This window comes from Danio rerio, chromosome 14 (assembly GCF_052040795.2).
Source record: "Danio rerio strain M-AB ecotype USA chromosome 14, GRCz13ab, whole genome shotgun sequence".
NCBI classification, from domain to species: Eukaryota; Metazoa; Chordata; class Actinopteri; order Cypriniformes; family Danionidae; genus Danio; species Danio rerio.
This window is the reverse complement of record NC_141034.1, coordinates 19,762,968-19,774,161: the sequence shown is the minus strand read 5'-3', so window position 1 is coordinate 19,774,161 and position 11,194 is coordinate 19,762,968. Positions and strand designations below refer to the sequence as shown.

Genomic DNA, 11,194 nt, shown 5'->3' with positions numbered 1-11,194 from the left:
TGCTGCTGTAGCCCATCTGCCTCAAGGTTTGATGTGCATTTAGAGATGCTTTTATGCATACCTCAGTTGTAACGAATGGATATTTGAGTTACTCTTCTCTTTCTATCAGCTCGAAGCCATCTGGCCATTGTACTCTGACCTCTGTCACCAACAAGGCATTTGCACACAGAACTGCCGCTCACTGGATATTTTCTCTTTTTCAGTCCATTCTTTGTAAACCCTAGAGATGTTTGTGCATGAAAATCCCAGTAGATCAGCAGTTTCGGAAATATTCAGACCAGCCCATCTGGCACAAACAACCATGCCAAGTTTAAAGTCACTTAAATAAACTTTCTTCTCCGTTCTGATGCTCGCTTTAAACTGCAGCAGATCGTCTTGACCATGTCTGCATGTCTAATTGCTTTGAGTTACTGCCATGTTGTGATTGGCTGTTTTAAAATTTGTGTTAACAAGCAGTTGAACAGGTGTACCTAATAAAGTGGCATGGTGAGTGTATATATAGGCCTACCAGGAATCCCTAAATATGATACGAAGGCTCCAATTATAGAATCTGAAATGCATTTACAGTGGAAAATTGATTTTAAAATAAAATGTCTAGCGTAAAATATTTAGTTACTACTAAGTTATAGTTTGCTATGTTTTTTTGTGCAATGTAGTTATACTGTCAGAAACATTGTTTTATCTTTTAATAATAATATTAATTCTTATTATTTAAATACAGCTTGAAAATTAGCTATAATAAATGTACAATTCTGAATAAAAAGTCAAAATGGTAAAACAGAAAAACAAACAATGTTTGTACTTAAGAATAATTATTAATAAATTATTAAATCGTTAATCACAACAATTTTATCTGATTATTTGTAATTTTCTGAAAAACTTTAAGTGACAATATTTTTATTTGAAATTTTGAAAAAAATTGATCTCTCATAGCAGTTTATAGTACATACAAACCACAGGTGGCGCTGCTACGCGTTGAGAAATACAGTTCTTACTCTACTGTGATTTGTGTGGTACGTTCGTTGTGTGGCTGACAGTTGGAGAGTTCTGAGTATGTAACCGGTTATTATCTAAAACTGACGATCATTTTTATTTAGTATGTTATAATTTAATATATAGTGCATGTGTATACTAACTTAGTTATGTTATAAGACGCATCAAGCTAACAACGAAGACACCATTAGCATGTTAGCGAAGTTCGCAGCTCACTAAAGCAAATGTGACAATCTATTTAATGAATTACAAAATAACATGTCGGTGCTTTATGTAAGTGTTAGTCATTTTAAAGTCAACAAGTTAACTTAAATACCGAGGTGTTCACCCAAAGTCCCTACTTTCAGTGGATTCTATAATCTTTTGTTCACCTGGCACAGTTGTTTACATTTGAATTTGACACAATGTGAGAACGAAATTAACTTTTTGGATCAAACGTATGAAACAAAACGATGGTCTATCAACCCAAACGTTAATTTGGACTTTGATTTGTGTAAATACAGCGTCTAAACAGTTCGTGTCTTGTGTAGTATGACCAAGTTGTGTTTTACAGTTATCATCAATATTGAGGAATCATCTTTTGGCTTGATATCATTTGGAGTGATCAACACTAGTCATCATGAGTACTACTGTTGTGAGTATGGTTAACCACGTGACTGCTCACGTGATTAGTATTGATTACATTTAAACTATTGCACCTTGGTATATGGCATTCTCTATGCTGCCAAACAAGTGAGATTGTAAGCCTTCTTGTTTCTGCTTTTTAGACCCAGAGAAAAAGACGAACATCTTCCACTACATGTTCACGCCGTGGCAACAGCAAGAGGAACCGGGCCCAGATGTCTCAGACAGTGATGGAGACCATTGATGTGCTAGAAAACGACAGAACTAACAGTGAGTTTGCCTCTTGTATTGCCAGTCCTTTATTTTGGCTTCTTGATGTAAGGCGGCATTATAGATAGAGGTAAAGTTGGTTTTAAATTTGCACATTCGTTCATTTAGACGTCTCTATATTGTTTACCGTGTTACTTTGAATATTTGATCGGAACTAGCATGCAAGTATGACTTCAAAACAACATTAACACTGTTTAATTGACCTTGAACAATTCTGTACTTTGAGAGTCATTGGCTGCTTATACGATTTCCCTATTTAGAATTTGCTAAGAATATTTTTATAAAACTATGTTATTAAGGAAAATGTCTGAATACACAAATATAAAACCAACTTTACTTCTATGCATTGTTCACAGTTAATTAGATAATGTTGTTTTGAAATCATATTTGCATGCTAAATCTGATTAAATATGCAAAGTAACATGGTAAACAATATAAAGACTTCTATACGAACGAATGTGCAAATTTGAAACCAACATTACCTCTATGGCTGCATTGTTGTTTTATAGCGGAACAAAAAGGGGCATGCATTAGTTTAGTGTAAAGACCTTGTACATAGTACTAAGTCCTATTTTTCTTACCAAATGATGAATAAGTGATGGGTTTGAATCACATTTTGCAAGAGGGTTTGAATTTATTTTTTTTTATTTGGCTGAAATTTTTAACCAAGCAGATTAAATAAATCAGTCTATAGCCCTCAGATTGTTGTCAACAGAAGGAGCGCCACTGCAAAGGTGAAAGCAAACTATTTTGATTGAAGGCTAACATTTCTAATTTTAACTTGCACAGGCTAATTATTCAGGGATATCAAGGATAACAATGTGAGCTAGTAAAATAAACTTTAATGGTTAATTTTACACAGAATTTAAAGGCTGTGAATCAGATCTAATCACTGTAACCATGTATGCTGTGCTCAGGGTTGCCAGGTCCCAATCATATCAACACTCAAAATATACCACTGCCCATTCACAAAATAAACATTTTACACTATTTACACCATGCAATTTTCTTTAAAAATAACAATATATGTGTAATTATAACGATTCATTTAAACTAGTGGTTCCCTACCTTTTTTTTTGACTGAGACCCCCTTTTCTCCTGGAAATATTGTAAGCCCCCTTCCACATGTGTAGAGGTAAAGTTGGTTTTATATTTGTGTATTCAGACATTCTCCTTAGTAACATTATTTCAGAAACGTGTTTTTTGCAAATTCTAAATGGGAAAATCATAAAAGCAGCCAATGACTATTAAAGTACAACATTGTTTGCAGTCAATCAGATAGTGCTAATGTTGTTTTGAGGTCATACTTGCATGCTAATTTCGATCGAATATTAAAAGTAACATAAGTATAGAGACTTCTAAATGAACAAATGTGTGGTTATAAAACCAACTTTACCTCTATTCCACATTTAATGATATTATCGCTCAAATAAGTTTGCAGTAGGTATGACAAAAAAATGTTGTTTTCAAAAAACTGTATGTTTATTACTATAGCTGCATTTACACTGCAGTTCTTGATAGTCAATTCCAATTTTGTGAATATATCTGATTTTTTTGATGAACCGCTTGCATCATCTTTAAAATGTGACTCGTATCCGATTGTCTGTATCATGTCTGTTATTCTTGACCATACACTGAGAGAAAAAGAAAGTAAAAATGATCCGATTGCAGTACTAGAAATGTTGACTAGGTGGCAGGTATAAACCACAAGTGGCTAGATGCAACTGCACAACAATGATAGTGGTTCACAAATAAATGTTTTGGTGGGCCGAATCGCATTCTATTTTTGATGTCAGTTGCGGGCCGGAGGAAAGAGGAGGGTGGGCTGTAAATGGCTTGAGGGCCGGCAGTTTGAGACCCCTGTGTTAAAGAATACACAAAAGAAAATATTTTTAAAAAGGTGAACCAGCTGAAAGCTGTAACCATTCACTTCCACAGTAGGAAAAACAAACAGAATGGAAGTCAATAGTTACAGCTTTTCAGTTTTTTTCAAAATGTCTTCTTTTTCAACAGAATAAAGAGACTCAAACAGCATTGAAACAAGTAATTAATGACAGAATTTTCTTTTTTCTTTGAGTGAACTATCCTATTGCTTTAACAAAGGTCCTATATTATAAGATGTATTGTTACTGTCATGTTGCAGTATTTTCTACAGCAAGACCTCCATCCACAGTGGTTAAGCACAATAAATTATGTCATTGAACAGGAAACCTTACTTTTCTGACAGTTTTGGATTCTTGGAGTGTGTTCACTTCTTTCTCTTTCCCACTGTCTTGTCAAAGGTGAAGATGTGGTAGACTTAACATGTGAAGGGTCTGAACCTGCAGTCGTTGACCTCACCAATAATGACTCTATTGTGGTGAGTCTTTTTTTTTTTTTGCTTGTACTTTTGTATAGAACTAACTAAATGTGAAGTTGGTATTTTTGAAGTGACTTTGTAATATTCTTTTTCTTTCCTGTCTTGCAATTCTTTCAACATCTCGGCGGATAAAGGTTGTAGAAGATGGTAATGTATTATTTGTTCTTTTTATTGACCAAATCAAGCTTAAGTTCATAATCACTGTGTCTAAATACACCCTCAAATAATCTAATGTATATATATTTAAAAGATAGCTGTATTTTAAATATGACATTGTGCTGTTTTTAGGCCTCTTTGTAAGCCTCCTCCACAGGGCCCATTGAGTTATTAATAGTTCTGTATCAAATCATTAAATTCAGTGTTATTCTTAAACATTGTAGATGTTACATGTTGATGTCTGTGTTGTAGGTGTGCAAAGGAGAGTTTGGCCGTGCACAGAGAGTTATGTACTGAGCAGTGATGAAGAGGAAGAGTCCAGTCTCAGACTCAGTCCAGGCTTACTGTCCTCTCTACGTGACAGCTCACGAGCCAGGTACACTCTTTTCATTCAACACTCTGGTTAGATCAGTCTACAACCTGAGGCCTGTTGTGCAAAACTGGTTTGGGTTTTTACTCTGGTAAGTTTGCGTTACACTGCTAACCTGCTCTGGTGTATGATTTATTCTGCGGGATCGCAAAAATAAAAAAAGTGGAGCAATCAGCTGTGAGTAAAGTAAAAAATATTTTTAAATTGACTGTTAAGATTAATAATGGCTTAAAAATGTAAAAATGCATATTTAAACATTCACATATAAATGTACTTTTATATATTTATTTATATTTTATTTATTGCAAAATTGCTCTATATGTATATATGTATATATATGTATGTGTGTGTGTGTGTGTGTGTGTGTGTGTGTGTGTGTGTGTGTGTGTGTGTGTATATATATATATATATATATATATATATATATATATATATATATATATATATATATATATATATATATATAAGCAATTTTGCAATTTCCTGGCTGATTTCAAATAATTAGTATTGTTGTTTGTTTTTTCTTTAATATTTAATAATAATAAAAAAAAAGTTTAATTTTTGGAAAGCATAATCTTGTTTATTCCAATTTTCTTTAAGAACTGAATTTACCACACACACAAAAAAAGAATTTTTTCAGTCTATAGTTTTAGCTTCTCTTTTAAAGATTGTCAGAAAAGTACTGCCTATTGTTAGGTCTACTATGAGCCTAATTTGTGCATTTAGGCAGAAGTAATATGACAGCGTTTAAATTGATTGTATCTTTGATAATATTATTTTTTGGTCTTCTACAGAGAGGTCGATTGTGTAGACTCTCTAATAAGAAAAGACTTAAACTGACTGTTTTCTGTTTGATGCACATGTCACTTTTTCCAGGTGCATACAGTCCAGACTTTTTCACAAACTGTTAAATTGCTAGCAAAAATTGATAAAGTTTACACCTAGTGTTGTAAACTGACTTATCCTGATCTTATCCAAGTTGGATTTGTTTGATTTTTATTTATTTTTTTGTTTATCTTGTTTTGTGCAACAGGCCTCAGTAGTGTTTCACTCCTTGTCCTGTAAAACCGCTGGTCTATGTTTAAAATTAATTTAAAATACATGCACTGTAAGATTTACGTTAAATCTGTGTTTTGAGTTTGTTGTGTGGCGTTCTGTGGTTTATAGGTCTACGCCCGGCGCCATTAGCTGTCCTGTTTGTATGGATGTTTATTCCGAGGTAAGCCATTGTATGTAGATTTAATGCAAGTGATCATAGGTGAAGAAATCACAAAAGAAACCTGAGAGATTCATCACTCTGCTAATAGTTGAATCAAAATGTTTGTTTCAAAAGTTCATCATCAAGACATTGAAATTAAATTAAGCATTTAAATCAGTCATAAAAAAAACAAAACATTTTACCCCAGTTTTTTCAATAGTTTCTGCGCTCACCTGCTGCTCCTCACAGCACGTGTGTGTAAAAACGCACTTGCTGTGAGGACGCACTTACTTTTATCTTGTTTTATGCCTGAACAACTAAATGAATGCTATGTGAAATGAAGTCTATTTAACTAGTTGTATTTTCATTGCATTAAAACATCGATGTTATAAACGGAACCATATACAATGGTAAGAAGTTGCATTAGCTGTTCACCGGAAGTTTATCGTTATGGGAAGAAACACTGCTGTGCATATACCTTATCCACTGAAATGTGGTCTTGTAGGTGTTAAATCATTTCAAGCAATCTTAAGTTTTCTATGTCTTAACATCCGTCTCAATAAAACTATTTTTAAAAAGTCATATTTATAGTCTATGCCCCATCCAATCTTTACAATGTTTTCTGTAAGTTGCTAAGAAACATGGACAAATGCCAAATGGCAGCAGTGTGTACCCTCATAAAAAACAATGTTTACAATTCTCAAAGACATGGGCTGTGTCCGAAATTGCCTACTGCTTGAGTATGTGCTTCATTTGAATTTGAATTTACTACATGACCGTTAAAAAAAAGTAAGTTCTATATAGTGTGAATGGAGCTCAGACCTACTACATCCGCCATTTGACATGATGATGTGACCTACCTGCGTCAGTTGCATTACTTCAATCGTATTTATGAATTTGTGGCACTATGGTATAGCATAACGTCCATCTGATGGAGTAGAGTTTGTCTGCAGACTGCAAGACTGGTGTAACATGAAGGGGCATAACTTGTAGTAGGTTAGAGGCATAATTTGAAGTTATGAAGACCCACATGTAAAAATTATGTTGTCAACAAGATGGCGCTGTACATCAGTTATTAACGTTTACACATACTCCACACCTAAACGCAACCATCACAGTAATTAATGTCTATACCTACCACAACCCTAAACCCAACCAACATCGTTAACATCTACACCTTACCTAAACCCAACCATCATAGTTATTAATGTCTACACCAACCCCAATCTTTATCACAACCACCACCACCGTTATTAACCTAATCATCCCAGTTATTAACGTCCACACCTTCCCCAAACCTGAACCCAACCATCATAGTTATTAACATCTACACCAACCCCAATCTTTATCACAACCACCACCACCGTTATTAACCTAATCATCCCAGTTATTAACGTCCACACCTTCCCCAAACCTGAACCCAACCATCAGAGTTATTAACGTCTACACCTTCCCCAACCCTTAACCTAACCATCAGTGATTAACGTCTACACCTTCCTCAAACATAAATGCAACCATCACTGTTATTAACGTCTACACCAGGGGTGTCCAAACTCGGTTCTGGAGGGCCGGTGTCCTGCTGAGTTTAGCTCCAACTTGCTTTAACACACCTGCCAGGAAGTTTCTAGTTTATCTAGTAAGAGCTTGATTAGCTGGTTTAGGTTTGTTTGATTAGGGTTGCAGCTTAACTCAGCTTAACTCTCTAGGACACCGGGCCTCCAGGACCAAGTTTGGACACCCCTGGTCTACACCTAACCCTAAGCCCAACTATCACCGTTATTAACATCTACACCAAACTCGGTCCTGGAGGGCCGGTGTCCTGCACAGTTTAGCTCCAACCCTGATTAAACACACCTGCTTATAGATTTCTTGTGATCTTAAAGACACTGTTTAGCATGTTCAGGTGTGTTTGACTAGTGTTGGAACAAAACTCTACAGGGACACCGGCCCTCGAGGATCAAGTTTGCCCATTCCTGGCCTACACCTTCCCCAACTGTTAACCCAACCATCAGTTATTAACGTCTAAACCTTTCCCTACTGTTAACCCAACCATCAGTTATTAAGATCTATACCTAAACCCAACATTCAGTTTTTAACGTCTACACCTTCCCCAACCCTTAAGCCAACCATCAGTTATTAACGTCTACACCTTCCCTAACCTTTAACCCAACCATCAGTTATAAATGTCTACATCTTCCCCAACCCTTAGCCCAACCATCAGTTATTAACATCCACACCTTGCGCAAACCTAAACCCAACTATCAGTTATTAACGTCTACACTTTCCCTAACCCTTAATCCAACTATCAGTTATAAACGTCTACACTTTCCCTAACCCTTAATCCAACTATCAGTTATAAACGTCTACATTTTCCCCAACCCTTAACCCAACCATCAGTTATTAATGTCTACAAACTTCTCAACCCTTAACCCAACCAACATCTTTATCAACCTCTACACCTTCCCTGAACTTAAACCCAACCATCACAGGTATTAACGTCTACACCTACCCCAACCCTAAACCCAACCATCACAGTTTTTAATGTACAGCTGCTTGTTGTGGAGGCTTTCATTCTTGACGCGCTCGCCATATTCTGTTATTTACAACCACAGAGGGTGATGCCGAGTTGGCCAACTGTCATGACAAAATGGATTAAGCCAGTGAGTTGCAGGGTGGAGTTGCTAAATGAATAAATATAATATATTAAATCAATTAGTTGTGGATAAATGTGGAGAACTCAGAACATTTTCATCAAATGTTTTCATAAGCATTTCCGCCATCTTGCCAACAACATCTCGTTGCGACTTCTTGCTTGCTTCAATGGAATCTCAATTACTGCAAGTTAGGTCTCTCTAACTTACCACAAGTTACACCCCTTCATGTTACGCCCCCATCCTTCAGTCCGCAGACAGATACGCTTGATCTAATGCGCAATTCAGAATCTCGCCAGAAGTAGTAAGTCATCCACGAACTACTTCGCATACTGTTTTTTGAATATTGTGAATTCGGACATGCTAGTCAGTTCACAATGTTTTTGTGTATGTGATTTTGAACACAACCGTTGTGCATCCACAAATTTTTATTAACAACACTTAAGAAAATGCTATTGTTCTTGGTTGTTCATTTTATGCTTCAAAAAGCGAGTTAATCCAATAAAATTGTAGACCATGCCTCTCTAACCTTCTCTCATCTGTATTTTCAGATCATGGACAGTGGTAGGCTCATGGTCTCCACGAAATGCGGTCACCTGTTCTGCAGTCAGTGCATCCGCGACTCTCTCAGCAGAGCTCACAGCTGCCCTACATGTAGAAAGAAACTCACACATAAACAGTATCACCCTATATATATCTAACGACAAGACCAGCAGCTCATTTCAGCTGAATGCTTCTCGAAAGTTCTGCGGTATGAAACAACTTCATGTTCTCGCTGGCTGTTTCATGTTTACACTTGTTAGAAATAAAAAGGCACTTGATACAGAATGAACTACTCTCAAATTGTGAAAACACTGTAATGAATTATTGGCAATATATATTGACGTGGAGTAGTCTGGGTTTGAAGTTTTGGCTGCTGCGTTTTATTTTTTTTTTCTCAATTGCCCAGTTCGCGGTATTGAATGAAATGGTTTAGGTTAGGTTCCAGTTGGATTAAAAATTGAGTGACAACCATCATAATACATCTATAAAAATATGAGTTTATGTTGAGAACAAAATAGCATTCTGCTGTGAAGGTCTGTATTCTTGTCTAGTGTAATAGCGAGCTTTTTAGTGATAGATTGGGGAGCTTCACTTAAACCTGATCAATCGATCTGAAGGTAAATGATTCTTCACTCGTTGGTTAACGGTGACGAAGCGAAAAAGGTTTGTTTGTCAACTGTACATGTTAATATTTGTATATACTTTGTTGTATAAATGACCTGTAAGTTAAGAGGTGTTAGTAATTCGAAGAACATACCATTTATTTCAATAAACATTTTGATCACCGATAGCTTGCTTTGTTCTATGAGACTTTTAAAAGCTTCTTAATTTGAGCAGGTTTTAATGAAATGGCCGTACACCCAAAGCGCTTCACAATCATTAAGGGGGGGTCTCTCCACACCACCACCAGTGTGCTGCATCCACTTGGATGATGCGATGGCAGCCACAGGATAATGGTGCCAGTGGGTTCACCACACACCAGTTAAGTTCTAGGTAGAGTGGAGAGACAGTTATAGAGCCAATTCGGTAGATGGGGATGATTGGGAGGTCAGGATAGATGAGGACCGATGGAGAGAATTTGGGCAGGACACCGGGGTTACACCACTACCCTGCTAGGGAAGTGCCATGGAATATTTAATGACCACAGAAAGTCAGGACCTCTGTCTGAAAGATGGAAAATTGTGAAATAAAACTGAAAATAGTTTTTCTCAATTTTATTGTACCAAAATCAAGTGTTGTGTCAGTGTTTATTAATACAGAAAATGTGTGTGTGTGTGTGTGTGTGTGTGTGTGTGTGTGTGTGTGTGTGTGTGTGTGTGTGTGTGTGTGTGTGTGTGTGTGTGTGTGTGTGTGTGTGTGTGTGTGTGTGTGTGTGTGTGTGTGTGTGTGTGTGTGTCCGTCAAAATAGTTAGCCCTCCAATTAAACTTTTTTAGATTTTTTTTTTTTTTCAAATATTTCACAAGGAGCATTTCATATAAGGTTTTTATTTATTTTTTATTTATTTATTTTTTTATATATACAGTTTTTGGGTCAATATTATTAACCCCCTTTAGAAATACTATTTTTTTTTCTGTCTACAGAACAAATCACAGTTATGTAGTAACTTGCCTGATTATGCTAACGTAGTAAATAATCTAGTTAAGTATTTTAATAGTAATAATAATAATAATTAGGGTGTCCGCAGGTTTTTAAAATGTCTTAAATCTCAACTGAAATATAGTGAATTTTAGGCCTTAAGTCTTACATTTACTTAAATTTTGTGTTGTAGGTCTTAATTTTCCTTTGTTCAAGTTTAGCTTTCCAATCTGGCCAACATGCATATAATTACCAACAATTAATCTCATTAAAACTTACATTTTATTTTGTTTTTTATACTTTTTTTTGTTTGTTTATTATAGATTTTAAATCTTTTAAAACAGTTGTCACTATTTATTTTTAAAGCAAGGCTAAGTTGAAAAAAAGTGTATGTTTATGACTAGAGCTGGCTTTTTTTTAACACAATATTTAAAATATTTTGCTAAGAAATATC

The 11,194-nt window shown here is 35.6% G+C and overlaps 1 protein-coding gene across 3 annotated transcripts; it reads left to right on the top strand.

Moving 5' to 3' along the window:
• Positions 1–967: 967 nt before the first annotated feature.
• Positions 968–10,392, top strand: rnf4 (ring finger protein 4). 3 transcript variants are annotated; one of them, NM_001386248.2, is made up of 8 exons: positions 968–1,051; positions 1,547–1,627; positions 1,761–1,887; positions 4,170–4,246; positions 4,381–4,393; positions 4,655–4,778; positions 5,940–5,991; positions 9,173–10,392. In NM_001386248.2, exons 2-8 carry the CDS (start codon positions 1,613–1,615, stop codon positions 9,320–9,322), a joined length of 558 nt encoding a protein of 185 aa, NP_001373177.2. In that variant the 5' UTR covers positions 968–1,051; positions 1,547–1,612; the 3' UTR covers positions 9,323–10,392. The 3 variants fall into 3 exon arrangements, with proteins under 3 accessions (NP_001373177.2, XP_087136670.1, XP_087136671.1); XM_087280544.1 differs by having other exon boundaries at positions 968–1,013; positions 9,173–9,954; XM_087280545.1 differs by having other exon boundaries at positions 968–1,266; positions 9,173–9,954.
• Positions 10,393–11,194: the final 802 nt, after the last annotated feature.

Coding starts and splice junctions, on each gene's coding strand:
- rnf4 (NM_001386248.2), top strand. Junction 1,888..4,169: donor AGAAAACGACAGAACTAACA/GTGAGTTTGCCT, acceptor GTCTTGTCAAAG/GTGAAGATGTGGTAGACTTA. Junction 4,779..5,939: donor CGTGACAGCTCACGAGCCAG/GTACACTCTTTT, acceptor TGTGGTTTATAG/GTCTACGCCCGGCGCCATTA.